This window comes from Argopecten irradians, chromosome 8, assembly GCF_041381155.1.
Source record: "Argopecten irradians isolate NY chromosome 8, Ai_NY, whole genome shotgun sequence".
NCBI classification, from domain to species: Eukaryota; Metazoa; Mollusca; class Bivalvia; order Pectinida; family Pectinidae; genus Argopecten; species Argopecten irradians.
The window spans coordinates 17,041,914-17,057,759 of NC_091141.1; the positions used below are offsets into that span (position 1 = coordinate 17,041,914).

Here is a 15,846-nt window from a genome sequence, read left to right on the forward strand (position 1 = left end):
CTGGAAACATACATATATACTGTAACTGTATATACAGATGCATGCGCAAAAGAAAATACTACTTATTGACTTAATTGTAAAATTGATATGTATAATTCTCTGCACTATAAAATTCAGTTCATTGTCTCATTGTCATTGTCATTGCCTTATCAACCCCTTTTGGTCCATCCCTGAGGGGCCAGTTCTATCCTCAATACTCTAAGGTTTCCAATCACTTACGATCTCTCTACACCCCTGGACTATCTCATTGGAAAACTTGAGGCAACAGAAAAGAATAATTTAGTCCTTTGATGCACACCAAAAGAGCCGTATAATGGTACACTGTGGTTGGCTGTGTGGACTTATGGTTGGGGGCGTCGCTCAGTAGAGTATCGAGGATGGGTCAGCCTAACCTTTTGTACAATTTTCACGCCCTATAACATAGGAATTCTACCAATGCAAGACTCATTTTCTGAGAAGTTGTTTATATGGAAATAGCCATATTGACCCCTTTTGTCCCACCCCTCTGGCAGCTGAGGGTTAAGCTCAACCATTTGTACAATTTTGAATCCCTCTGACACTGGAATGTTACCAAATTAACCAATGCAATTTAGCGTAAGTATTATCCAATTCTTTCAGAAAAGTCTTTTCTGTGAAGATCACCTGATAGCCAAATTGACCCCTTTTGATCCTGACGGTCACCCCCAACCCAATCCTGACCCATAACTCAATTTTGAATTATGCCTGATTAAGCCTGGTACAATCTCTGCGTTTATTCAAAGTCCATTACCTATCTATTGAGCCCTGTTTGGCCCAGACCCCACTGGATCAGTGATGTATTGTCACATCGTCAGCTAGTGATAGTACAATTTGTATAACACCACTATCACTGAGCCCTTAAACGCCTACCATGTAGTCGTATTTGTCATGCCTGTTTGCTTTGAATATACGAATGACTGAGTTTTGCATTTACACTTTACTGATCCAATCCACAATAGCCCTGTTATTCTTGTTCCGCCCAACACGCCATGCCACCCACATCTAAGCATAGCATAAATATGCACATTCACCTACTCCCCCCCCCCCCCCCCGCCCCCACCCCCCATCCTATATTCCACCCCCCCCCCACCCCACATTCCCCACCCACCCCGGCATGTGGTACTTCAGACAAGGTGAGGGCATAAAAAAGTTTAAAAACTTTTTTTTTTTTAAAACGCATCCGTTTTAAACTTTAAATTAAAGCTTTTGATAAAAAAGATACAATATAAAATGCATATAGACACAGTCTTTGCAATTTGTGTGCATATAAATATATTTGAACACCAGAAAACTATTAGAACAAGAGGCCCAGAGGGCCTGTATCTGCTCACCTGGTTTGTAATGCCAAGTCATGTTCTGAATACAGGTTCATTGTTTCTTTTCTGAAGAATTTGAATATTTACCTCCGATATTACCCATATTGGGCCTTTCACTCTTCTGCCAATGGGGGGCAGGTATAATGAGCCCGAAAATTTATACAAGTTCTGTTTCCCTTCCTCATAAAGGGAATGGTTGACTGTGCCATATATTTGGCTTACATTATCAGCATGCAGTTAACTTCCTGGAGGTATTTCAATTAGATGGATCCACAGCTTTTTATAATGGATTTATCCGTTACTATTTCCCCAATGGGGACCATGCTCCCTCCTGCCCAGTAGGCGCGTGATTGTGCCTATGTTCCCAAATTTATTATCAAGATCTGTTCTTCCCTTATCGCCCAAGGATGGTTTTGGTGGCCCCAAAATTAGGTTTACTATCCATGCAGCATCCTCTTTTTGCGAGCAACGGTAGTCTGATTTGAATAGTCGATGTTACCTATTAATTATCCCATATGTGGTGCTCGGCGTCTAGCTCTCCCTGTCCCCTGGTCGCCGCTCAGTGCCAGTAAATTTATTCAAAGGGTCTATCCCCTAGGCACGCCAATATTCCCTCTTTCCCCCAGGATAGTCTTTTGTGGGCTCCATTTTCCTGGTTACCTATATTCAAATGCTGTACTTATCATCTCTAGACATAGAAGCGCATTATTATGTTCGATTATACCCCGTCATAGAATATTTCTCCTCTAGTGAGGACCCCCGCTCCGCCTCCTGCCCACCCAGTGGGGGTCATGATGCATAATTTCACTATATCATGATTTTGTTCCACCCTCCTCCCAGGTATGTTTGTGGACACCCTAACTTTTGGTTTACAATCCATTGCTGAACCTCTGATGACTAAGTAGCTGATTGAAAGAGTCATTTACCCTCTAATAGGCTTCTCCTATTGCGGCCCCCGCCCCCCTTGCCCCCGGCCGTGGGTCAGAAACAAATGTTATATACATATGTTAATTTGTTTCCCCCTTCCCCAAGGATGTTTGTGGCCAAATTTGGTTACAATCCATGCAGAACTCTATGACTAGTAGCGATTTAAAGGATTTACCTCTATTTTCCCCTATTGGCCCCGCCCTCCCTGCCCCAGGGGGTCAGAGCCAAAATTTATACAAGTTCTGTCCCCCTCCCCCAAGGATGTTTGTGGCCAAATTTGGTTACAATCCATGCAGAATTCTATGACTAGTAGCCATTTAAAGGAATTGTTGACGGACAGACGGACGACGGACGGACGGACGGACGGACGGACGGACGACGGACGACGGGACGACGGACGACGGACGCCGCGCCATGACATAAGCTCACCGGCCCTTTGGGCCAGGTGAGCTAAAAATGTCAATGTCTGCAATCTTATAAAAATTTTACATGCTGACATGTATGATATATGTATGAGTGCCTAGATAAACATGACCAGTACATACAAGTTTTCTACTGACACAAATATCAGCAGTCTTTTCCAGCAGATATCTTTGAATATCTAATATCATATAAAGGCAAATATCAGTCGACATACATTGTATTTGCTGATAATCTATTCAAGTTTAAAGGGACAATTCACTCACGCTAATTCTTTTACATAACCAAGAAGCAAAATATGGCATAAATGTATTGTTCTACATTTCTTATGAAACATATAACATAAGATATTGACAAATTCCACGTCGTTGTTTAGTATTTTAATTGATACCGTTGTAATTACAAATCGTTGATCAATACGATTAAGCAGGTACAATATGTACGCTGTACCAATATCCGAGCCAAAGTCACGCATGTTAAACAAATGAACTACATAACCACTGTGGAGGTGATATAATGATTTTTTAGGCAAGACAATTCACCTAATAAGGTAAACACACTTCTGTCAGAGCGATTTGAGCTGTTCTAGACAAAAGTAGCATTACTCTACGAGCAAGGGACTGGGTTCGGCATACAAGATATTCGACCACAATGTGTAATGGTGGACAGCGAGTGAGTTTGAATATTTCACACGCATTTCACAACAATGGGATTTTCTGACATATCACAGTAAAACCGACTGATCTAATTTGCATTAGAACTGGGGGTTTTCCGATATATATACAAATTTTAATGTTCTCGTAGAATGAATCGTCCCTTTAAAATAAATCTGAACACACTAAATGTTTGTAGATATTTGATTAATTTGACTAGAAAACAACAAAATAAACAACTAATGTTCGCTTAGTTTTTATCTTTAGGAACACTGAAGAAAACATCTCTGTATAACTACTCAGAACATATCAGAATATCAGGAAGACTGGGAGGTCAGCAAAAATGTTAAAAAAGCAATAAATTATTGTTATAGCCATTTAATACCACTGTATAGCTAAGACAGGACAGGCAACTACAACTGTTTCGTATGCAAGATTAACAAGAGCCTTTTATAACTATAATTTAATATTAAAGTAATATATAACTTTTGGGGACAATCCATCACCGAAATACAATAGTACTCATAGGTATTGGTTTTTTTCAAACTTAAGATAAGGAACGACATGTATGAAAACTTGGAATTAACAGATTTTAGTACAAAAAAAACATAAACAACATGTACAGTGCTCATCACCATTATACAGTAAAACCTACACAATAAGACCACTTGTCTAGGTAATTCAACCTGTCTATAAAGAACACCTGGCAATAAGGACCATTTTCCTCTGTTCCTTGGGTAGTCTGTATAGACAGTTTGAATGTAAAGCTACATGTACATAAGATATAGATTGATTTCCAGTCTCCGGGATATTAAAATTGTCACTAAAATTTGGCTTGAATATCTTTTTCACTGGACATGTATGATTCTTGGCAAAGTTTCAAACTAAGGGGAGACAATTCAGTACTAAGATTAAGATAACTATTTAGGATCTGAAGACTAGTATACATATATAACTATTAACTATAAGACAGTTCCAGCTAGATGATGAGAAAATTAACAGCAAAATATAATTAATAATTAATTGAAGTGAAATTATGTAATTAGTTCTTATTGATTATCTGCCCTATATATATATATCAGTATTAATTAGCAATAACAACAGTATAATTTTACCTAACAAGCTCTTACAATATACTACTATCTACCGGTATGTTTCAATATATACATATATAATGTAAATTCTGAACAATAATTATAGTAGCAATACTTTTGGTCAATTTGCATAAATTTGATTACATATAAATCTGTTAAAATAAACTTAAAAAAAAAAGAATACAATCTTAAAAACAAACAGAAATTAAGACAATCTTGGTGAAAATCTAACTGAAAACCAACATGCATGTTTACAATTAATTAAGATTTTGTTTAAAAGTCAATACCAAATCATTAAAATTACACCATCTTTTAAAAAGCATGAACACATTTATAAACAATATTATTAGAACAAAAAAATTAGTTTGAGTTTAAAAGGTCAGTTATGCAATTTTAGTTAAAATCTAAATGAAATACATGTAGTATGTCAGCAAAATACAAAACAATAACTAATTTAACAAAAAATAAAAAACGAAAAACAAACAAAAAACGAAAACAGTACCAGTACATAAAATTAAAATGAGGAGACAAGTTTTATGAAGGTAAATGCATATTAAAAATCAAAAGTCCTCTTCCACAGAAAAATAGCTGTCTGCGAATTTGTCAAACCCTATAGAGATGACACCTCTGCTGTCTACTTTGACAGGGTAGACAACTGTGGATACATTACGCCCTCGTGGCATGGTAACCTTCCCCGTGTTCAGGTCAAACCGCCAACTGTGCCAAGGACAGCGGACACACAAACCTCCTCCATCTGATATGTCCTCTATATCACCCAAATGTAGAGGACCTCCTGAGAAATACAGAAATTATATATACATGTACATATAATCAAAAGGGCATGTGATGGTTTGGTAAGTTATGAATTATAGTTTTCCTAAGCCAGGGTTATCAAAGTGTTTGCCAGCTGTAGTAGGTGAAGGAAAGCCAGAGTACTCGGAGAAAAATCACAAACTTATGGTCAGCACCTGGCAACTGACCCATGTGGGTTTTAAACTAAAAGAAAAGGAAATGTATCATGTATGGTAAACTTTTCCACTTTGTCACTACTGTAAATGACAATTTCAAAATTGGTTGGAACAGAATAAATAGGGTTTGTTCATTTAATGATCATTATGTACTGTACATGTAGAATTTTACAAAATACTGTTAGTCTGTAATTACCATCTCAAGGGTAATTTTCAAAAAATATTCTTATGACATTTAATGTAAAGCAAATGTTATCATTTGTTCACCTTTATAGCAATCTGATTAAAATACAGATCCTTATTATCACTACGTTTGATAAGAGGATCTGAGAAAATCCCATTAGGGGTCATGTCCAGGTGACCTTTGAAAATGGCCAATCAAATTGCTACTTGCAAAATTTTGACAGTGAATTTCAAAGGACTAAATTGTTTGAAAAACTGTCAGAATTATTTTGGTTTAGGTAGTCATCTCGCCCAAAGAGCACAACAAAGCTTATTGTGTATGTCTACTGCGACGAAATATCGTTTTCAATTGATGTAGCAAGGTGTAGAAAAAGGATTTGGTATGAATCCCACGTGGTATAAAGGTCATCTGGACGTGACCCCCTATGGGATTTTGTCAGATCCTCTATTTAACGGAGTGGTTATAAGGATCTGTATTTCAATCAGATTGACCTTTATAGATGTACATCAAACAAAAAGGCTAAAAAAACTATAGCCAATACAAAAAAATAAGCATGTATATAAAAATCCACATTGGTATTTTCATTTTGGTACTATAGCTAATGTAACATACCGTATTCGACCCAATAAGCGCCCATGTCCCTATAAGCGCCCCTCCCCATTTTTTAGGCCATGATTTCAATTGCCCATGCATAAATTAAGACCACAAACTGTATAGATTTGCAATGATTTCATCTTATAAGCACTTTTTCAATTTTTTAAACGCCCTGGGCGCTTATTGGGTCAAATACAGTATGTGTTTATTGAACAATTGTACACATTTTATAGCCCAATGGAGGGTTTCCTCTTGACATACATACCTGCATGTGGACATTTCTCATTTACAGCAAACACTTGCTCTCCATGTCTGAACAGGGCAATTTTCATTTTGTTGCATTCCACCAAACTACCAGTGTGGCTGTTTTGTCGAAAGAGACCATTCTTCTGTGGAACTGCCACTGAAGATGTTTTGTATCTCTGACCTGGGACAGCCCAGTCAAACAGCTCTACAATAAAGATGTAGGGTAAATAAATGAAGTATGAAAGGAGAATACATTAGAAAAATGGAATACCTGTATATATGTACATAGTGACATATCAATGAAAAACATCTTCTGTAACAATTCTATCACTATTTCCTCCATTCTCGATACTCCAGGGGTTACTATCACTGACGCAATATCCATCCCTGGATTACGAATAGTCATAGCAAAACTGATGGCAAAAGAACACACAGGTAATGTGGTCCTTTGATGTACATCAAAAGAATCAACACTGTGTGGTTGACTGTGTTGGGCGTCACTCTCTAGACGTAATCATCAAAGAAAGTCATTGCAGGCCTGTGTTTTTTTCTCCTACACTACCTCCAGTTTTACTATAAAATGGTCCATGGGTGAATAAATACCCTCTAGTGAAGTTTGGAGTGGTTATGTCAGTGATAGTAGCCCCTGGAATATCGAGGATGTATTTTCCTCTGCACAGATTTTTGACAGATTGGTCGTCATTAACAGAGTGGAGGTAGCTAGGGTACATATGATTATTCGTCCTTTAATCCAATCACTGTACACAAATACTAGTGTATTGTTTTATCATGATACAATAACATATCTAGCAAAAATATGTACCTACATGTATTGTAGTCCTACACATTTATGAGGTCTGATTCCACCCTGATTACATTGGGTGGATATGTCAACGACACAATGTTAATAAGTATCTCGTCGTGTTAACCTCTTACATTGTTGTAGTACAATTATATCATGATAAGAGCGCAGTTCTCTGCGCAGCAAAAAGGCTGCGTAGAGCGAAGCTCTTTTAACCATAACATGTGTACGTGTAAGCATAGGGATTCCAATACATTCCAGTATCCCTTGGACTTTGAAATTGTGTCCCGTTGGAAAAGTCTCGCGCATCCATGTAGGCAGCCATGTTTTAATTCTCGTTGTATCAGCACGACAGATTTGAAATTTTCTGTACTAGACGAAGCGTGTCATCGGGATACACTATAAAAATTACTGTAAGATGTTTTAACTTACACATATACAAGAACAACGCAATAAATGTACTGGTCAAATAATATACCCTGTGTATTCTCAACCTGACGCCAAAGATGAGGGCACTCATTCCCGCGTATTTTTGATAACATGGCATATTGCAAATTTTTCTCCGCATCTGATAAAACAAGATTGAAGTAAATTGAATTTAATATAACTGTTATATATATTCCATTTGGATTATTTCGAATTCTTTCTAACTATTGATATCCAGTGCATGTTAATGAAATATATTTTATTGTTAATCTCGTAGAAAAATGTAGACAATATAAAGTTATGATGTTATAATCCTCTTCTGAGGCTTTGCCTTAAATTTATATTACAGTGACTTTTAGCTATGGCCGGGTTATCGCCCCTACAACAATTTTATCAAAAAGCCGTAGAAGTTACTTGTGATGGATTTTCTGTGTACCAAAATCATGGGTATTTGTGTAAGATGTTTGCTTGCATCTACTTCACTAATCCCAATAGTGAATACTGGAATTCCTTCTCGACTCTACAAGTCGAGGATAGATTTAGAACTACACTTGTCTGTTAGATTATAACGGTTAGCCCGAGTCCGCCTTGTTACCTTCATATGTAACCTCCTTTACTGGAAAGAAAAGTTTGTTTTCCGTCATCTTGATCTTTGGAAAATTTCATCGTGTACGGGAATCTGATGACACGGAACTTTCATTTTCTCATCTTTCTCTGTTTACAACTTGGGTGAAAGGTCGAGGTTACTTGATAAGACACACACTGTAACCATTTACTTTTAAAAAGGGACACCAGCGTTGCGGTTTTACTTGAACGCATGATATTATACTTCTTATTTTATTACAATTTTACCAACTGCACAAAAACATAAGGATGCATCCATACAACAACTTGAAAAACGAGGCCTAGATGAAAATTAATTTCATAATTAACCATGGAAACATTCCAATGAGCCTGTTCAGTGAGTTGGTAGGCCTAAGCCTACATCCTTGTATTGGTTTACAGAGCGTGTGCAATTTCAAACATCCACTCGACCGCGCACCTGTTCCACACATCTGGGTCGCGGGAAAGCTATATATTTCAATTAAGTAAACAAATGTCATGACCAGACTGATCGACACCCATTGATACCGTTAGCAGTTAACTCACACACTTGGTGGATCCGTTCCTTTTATTAGATTCTGAGAAATGGATGAAAAAGACGAGAAATGCGGTGTGCTATTTGTCTGCATGGGTAATGACTGGAAAGCGAAAGTAGAAATACTTGTACCGGTAACCGTATATTATATATTTACCTATACAGATATATACAAAAAGGTGGTATACATGAACTGCAGGAAACTCGGTTTAATATAATTCTAGAAATATCCGTGGATCCGTGGATATTCGAGTCATCACATTTTGGTCTAAATTTATACAAGGATTTATAAGTGAGAAGGATTCGTGTCTGTCCCTTTACATTACTAAACACCACGCGAGACGCCTATGAACCGGGAATAAAAACCGTTTTTCTCAACAAATACTTGTCTTATCGAGTCAAACGAAACACCATTGTAGAGTTTATTAAATTTCACGACGTTTATAACTTGCTTTAAAGACGGAATATTTAGGGGATATGTCTTAAATTTTCGTTAAAAAAAATTGACAGCTCATGAAATGACAGTACCGCTTCAGAAAGTAAGACGGTAACCCTCGCACCCGCAAGCTACATCAAAGGCTGCGCCGGCGGATATCAAAGGAAAATCAGTCGTCGCCCAACGTCACGGTCAGTGCACAAACACAAAAGCGCCTGCCTCGGACTTCCCCAAAACCCAGTGTGACTTATCCTTCTCATGTACGTCCTTGATTTATACAAGTATATAATAGTGATATCTCCAATTATGACTAACTAAATAAATGTATACCAGAAACCAAAGACTTATAAGTGAGAAGGATTCGTCACTGTCTCTTTACACTTCTGAACACCACGCGAGACACCTATGAACCAGGAATAAAAAAAACATTTTTCTCAACAAATACTTGTCTTATCTAGTCAAACGAAACACCAATGTAAAGTTTAAAGACGAAAGATTTAGAAGAAATGTCATAAATTTTCGTTAAAAAAATATGACAGCTCATGAAATGACAGCACGCTTCAGAAAGTAAGATGATAACCCTCGCACCCGCAAGCTACATCAAAGGCTGTGCAAGGGTGTGAAGGGATTAAATTTGTGATATTTTTTTATAATAGATAAAAATTTGTGCAAAACTAGCGCATGAGTATCTGCAATGACTTATCTCTGAACGATGAACAGACAATTTCTGACAGATTGTTATCGTCAGAGAATGAGTGGAGGCAGGGTATGATTATTTGTTCTAGTGCATGAGGGCTTCAAGGGCTATGTGAGTCAAATATGTTCCTTGATTTCCTCAAGTGTGGTGCATTGTACTGCTGCTAACGGGAGGAGATTCCATTTGTTATTGTTTGTGGGAAGAATTAATATTTGTATGTGTCATTTGTAGCAGAGATTTGTCTAAAGGAATGTGAATTGTTTGAATTTTTGTGTTTTACAACATTTTGAATACCGTATTTGACCTAATAAGCGCCCATGCATGTCCCTTTAGCGCCCGTCGGCATTTTCGAGGCCTCAATTTCAATTGCCCAGGCATAAATAAAGACCAAAACTACAGAAAAATGTATAGATTTCCAATACAATTTAGTCCTATTAGCACCTTTACATTCTTTTCAATTTGTATACGCCCTGGGCGCTTATTGGGTCGAACACGGTACTTAATAAAGTTATTTCACAGCCGTACAACAAATTTGATGTATATGGTTTAAATACTATAATACTATGTAATGTATTTGAAAGTATACCAGAAATATAAAAGGTGGTGTACAAAATTTCCAAATTACTAGAAGGGTGGGGGGGGGGGGGGGGTTATTCCTGCAAAGCCCCAAAAAACATCAGTATCTGTCACTGAGAGACTAATGGGTTGATTTTTTTTTTCATCAATCCTTTCTTGTAATATTTGATGATATTATGATTTATATTTGTAGGCAATACATGTAGATCAACCATGGCTGAGGGAATTCTACGTCATCTATTGAAGGAAAAGGGCCTTACAGCTAAGGTGAGGTTACTGGAACATTAAATAATAGATGTCCCATAATCAAGTTGATACAGATCAATCCCAATACATGCATTTTTCTATTAAAATGACACAGGAATAGACTGGGATGAATATTGGCAACCAGCTGTTAGCTCATATGGTAGAACATCCAGCTGGTGTTAGTTTGGAGGTCCTGTGTGCAAGTCCAGACTGGCATTACATAACATTTTCTCCTCTTTTAGTTGTTACAAAAAGACAAAAATTTAGTAATTGCTCTGTCATAAAAATTGTGATTTCAAATTAGAAATGCAGACCGTCAATTTTGCACTTTTACTTTGTTTCCTTCTTTTAGATTATAATTGTCTATATTGGATAATTGTCAACTATTCTTCATTTTTCAAGAGAATGTAGTGATTTGAATATTTCCTAATTTACCTTACTTGCCTCTAATAACTTACTATAGTTTTTAGCTCACCTGGTCCGAAGGACCAAGGTGAGCTTATGCCATACCGTGGCGTCCGGCGTCCGGCGTCCGTCGTCCGTCGTCCGTCGTCCGTCGTCCGTCGTCCGTCGTCGTCCGTCCGTCCGTCCGTCAACAATCGACTTCTTCTCCATAACCGCTGGTCGGATTTCAACAAAATTTGGCTGGTAGCATCCTTATGGGCTACTAACTGAAAATTGTACAAATGATGGGGCTGACCCCCCAGGGGCCTGAGGGGCGGGGCCAAAAGGGGTCAATTTGGCTATTTCCATATAAACGACTTCTTCTCTGAAACCAAGCATGGGATAGCACCCATAATGCAATGGTAGCATCCTTATAGGGTGGGGATTCAAAATTGTACAAATGATGGGGCTGACCCCCCGGGGGCCTGAGGGGCGGGGTCAAATGGGGTCCATTTGGCTATTTCCATATAAACGACTTCTTCTCTGAAACCAAGCATGGGATAGCACCCATAATGCAATGGTAGCATCCTTATAGGGTGGGGATTCAAAATTGTACAAATGATGGGGCTGACCCCCCGGGGGCCTGAGGGGCGGGGTCAAATGGGGTCAATTTGGCTATTTCCATATAAACGACTTCTTCTCTGAAACTAAGCATGAGATAGCACTCATAATGCAATGGTAGTATCGTTATAGGGTAGGGATTAAAAATTGTACAAATGATGTGGCTGACCCCCCGGGGGCCTGAGGGGCGGGGTCAAAAGGGGTCAATTTGGCTATTTCCATATAAACGACTTCTTCTCTGAAACCAAGCATGGGATAGCACCCATAATGCAATGGTAGCATCCTTATAGGGTGGGGATTAATTGTACAAATGATGGGGCAGACCCCCGGGGGCCTGAGGGGCGGGGTCAAATGGGGTCAATTTGGCTATTTCCATATAAACGACTTCTTCTCTGAAACTAAGCATGAGATAGCACCCATAATGCAATGGTAGTATCTTTATAGGTTGGGGATTCAAAATTGTACAAATGATGTGGCTGACCCCCGGGGGGCCTGAGGGGCGGGGTCAAAAGGGTTCAATTTGGCTATTTCCATATAAACGACTTCTTCTCTGAAACCAAGCATGGGATAGCACCCATAATGCAATGGTAGCATCCTTATAGGATGGGGATTCAAAATTGTACAAATGATGGGGCTGACCCCCAGGGGGCCTGAGGGGCGGGGTCAAAAGGGGCCAATTTGGCTATTTCCATATAAACGACTTCTTCTCTGAAACTAAGCACGTTATAGCACCCATAATACAATGGTAGTATCCTTATAGTGTGGGAATTCAAAATTGTGCAAATGATAGGGCTGACCCCCCGGGGGCCTGAGGGGCGGGGTCAAAAGTGGTCAATTTCCATATAAATAACTTTTTCTCTGCAACTTAACATGGGATTACGCTCATAATGCAATGGTTACATCCTTATAGGGTTTGAATTCAAAATTTTGCAAATGATGGGGCTGACCCCCGGGGGCCTGAAGGGTGGGGTCAAAAGGGGTCAATTTAGCTATTTCCATATAAACGACTTCTTCTCTGCAACTAAGAATGGAAGAGCACTTATAATGCAATGGTAGCATCCTTATAGGGTTGGGATTTGAAATTGTACAAATGATAGGGCTGACCCCCAGGGCCTTAGACGGCAATAGATGCGAGGTCAAAAGGTCAATTAGGCTACTATTTTCATATAAATTGCTTTGTCTCTGAACCTATGTATTGGATAGCATATTTGTATGGTATCAATAGCATCATTGTATGGTTGTGATTCAAAATTAAACTTTGGGAGTCAATTTTGCTTATTTTTCTAATTGTCTGAGTCTTGTGATAATTACTAACAAAAAACCAGGTGAGCGATACAGGCCCTCTGGGCCTCTTGTTTATAATTCATAAGTGCATTGATGTTTTTTTATGGGCCATTTTTATTCCCAACTACCAGTGAATTGATTGTAATTTTTGTCTTCATTCTGATATTTCTGCAGTATCATGTAGATAGTGCTGCCATCATGCACTGGCAAGTGGGCAACCCAATCGATAAAAGAACACAGGCGGTATTGAAGGAAAATGACATTGACCCTTTTCATCATGTTGCACGACAAGTAAGTTTATAAACTGTTACCTTGTAAGTGTTATAGAGATTAGTGCTATTTTCATAAACCCAGAATTGTATTTTCCATTAAATCATTGTATAATATCATAATATCATAGTCAGGCTTTGCACTGGATGTTCCATAAATGGGGTCCTCTTATGTACATGTAATTGGAAAGGACTTTCAGAAAAAAAGTGGATCCATTTCTTTTTCTGTTCTTGAAAATGATATATGGGTAGATTCAACGCAAACTCAGATAGATAAACACATCTTGATCTTCACACCTCTTCATGAATCTACTTTTTACAACATCAAGATGATGTAACAGGGCGTAGGTTTACCAGAGCAGCATCCAAGGAAACTCCACTATAGCTCTATATCTATCGTCAACTGCCTGTCATGCATCAACATCTTTGTTTTTTGTACATGTAATCATAATGAAAGAGTGAATTTTGATCATAATTTATTTAAATCAATTTTATATACCAGGGTAAACCATATAGTCTACCTCACATGAATCCATGTAAACCTCCGACCCCCCCCCCCCCCCCACCCAGCCTGTTAATGTAGAATCACATGCTCTTTTTCATTTCAATGACAATTCAACCATGAGGCCCACAATTTCTCTATTGAATATGTTACGTTACGAGCTGGAGTAAATAGCTAATGAGGTTGATTAAATCAATGACTTGACCATAATTCATTCATAATCTTCAAACCTTTTTTTTTTCGTAAGTATGAAGCCAAAAAATCTTATTTTACGTTTACAAATTTATTTACCATATTCATTTCCTTTTTTTTTTTCATTATGACAGATTACTAAAGAGGATTTCTTTCGATTTGACTTCATACTTGGAATGGATGAATATAATATAAGGTAAGCTGATCCATCATTAAGTCCTTGATATACATGTAGTTTGTGATTTTGTGTCACATCTTGCATATAATTAGTATTCTTAAATGTTTCCTGTTTAATGTATACTTTCTTCTTTACTCGTATGAGTTTTATTCATAATTTTACTTAAAGGTTGTTTTTTCCAAACGTGTTTCTCCTATATGATGCCCTCAACAAAGGGACAAAACAGTAGTGCTTAATTCTTTTCCACATAAACATAAAGCAAAATATGAAATTACCAGATAAAACAAAAAAATATTTACACATTCCACAATACTGTTAACAATTATGATTGATAGGTTACATTAATAAGAAATACTCTAACTTTAATTACAATCAGCTTATTTATGATATACAGTAAATCCAGATTTTAATGCACATTTTAACTAAATTTTAAAATGGTTTTAAAAAAGACTGGTTTTTAAATTATGTTTTGTTATGAACATATGTACCCTAACATTCCTATGTATACATGAAAGTGTTTGATTATTTCAGTGACTTGCTATCCATTAAACCACCAGACTCTAAAGCCCAAATTGGCTTACTTGGAAGTTTTGATTCATCAGCTAACGATCCCGTCATCCCAGATCCATATTGTGTAAGTACATTTACTGTAAACACCTTTTTTCCACATATACAATATTTCAAGTCTTTTGTTATTTTCAAATTTGCAAATACATGAATTCATGATCAAATGCATGCCTTCTGAGGATTCTCCTGCATTATACCATGTAATAGAGTTCAGGATTTACATGTATATAGACATAATCTCTGGTGAACAGTGATACTTGTGGGGCATGGCTGATTATCTCCCATGTGTCCCTGTAGGGGTGCCATTGTAGCATGGCTATAAGTATTTAGTGGGGTTACATACTCCTCCCCGACCTCAGGAAATTTTAAACATGTCATCATCTGCTGAAAGACAAAATTACATGTCTTCCTTGGTCCATATTACATGCTTGCCTAGATAATCATTTATCTTTCTAAAAAAACTTCCTTGCAGACTTTTCTTAAATCTCTCACATACCTTCCTCCTTACAAATTGACAGATAGGTTAGGTGAAATGGCCTATGACTTCTTTGGATTTTAACTGTTGAAGTTTTGCTTTTGCTATTGCTGAGAAATCAATTTAATTTCAAATGTTTGTTGTCTCTCCACCCCTAATGTAAATTTCTTTCTCATGTAAATTTCCATGGTATAAGTATGTGCATATACCTCTGTAAAAAAAATACATATATAAATCAATACAATTGAGGATTTTATTTAAACTAACTTTGGAAAATATGGACAATAAAATTACCAACATTGCTCATAATGATTTACTTTAAATTCTATATAATTGATGTTTACCTTCTGTTTTCAGAGCATCAGTCAATATTCCATACAGTGTACAAGAGATGTTACGCTGCCTGTTTAGGATTTCTCAGTAGCAACCCTTCAAGGACCTCTTTATGACGATGTGGATTAATTAGGGTCTCTTCTGATGATGAAGATTACTGTGGTCATTAAATTAGGGACCTCTTTATGATGATGTGGATTAATAAGGACCTCTTTATGATGATGTGGATTAATAAGAACTTTGGCTCTTTATGATGATGTGGATTAGGGCTATGATGATGTGGATTAATTAGGACCTCTT

General features: G+C 37.5%; 2 protein-coding genes across 2 annotated transcripts; one reads left to right on the plus strand and one right to left on the minus strand.

The window, feature by feature from the left end:
* Positions 1-2,527: 2,527 nt before the first annotated feature.
* LOC138329524 (Rieske domain-containing protein-like) lies at positions 2,528-8,403 on the minus strand. The gene is made up of 3 exons (XM_069276567.1): positions 8,244-8,403; positions 6,440-6,625; positions 2,528-5,221 (listed from the first exon to the last, which is right to left on the minus strand). The coding sequence occupies exons 1-3, from the start codon at positions 8,290-8,292 to the stop codon at positions 4,989-4,991; spliced, it is 468 nt and encodes a 155-aa protein (XP_069132668.1). The 5' UTR covers positions 8,293-8,403; the 3' UTR covers positions 2,528-4,988.
* A 253-nt stretch (positions 8,404-8,656) lies between these two features.
* LOC138329753 (low molecular weight phosphotyrosine protein phosphatase-like) lies at positions 8,657-15,624 on the plus strand. Its single transcript, XM_069277042.1, has 6 exons — positions 8,657-8,882; positions 10,689-10,762; positions 13,205-13,321; positions 14,128-14,189; positions 14,703-14,805; positions 15,571-15,624. Exons 1-6 carry the CDS (start codon positions 8,837-8,839, stop codon positions 15,622-15,624), a joined length of 456 nt encoding a protein of 151 aa, XP_069133143.1. The 5' UTR covers positions 8,657-8,836.
* Positions 15,625-15,846: the final 222 nt, after the last annotated feature.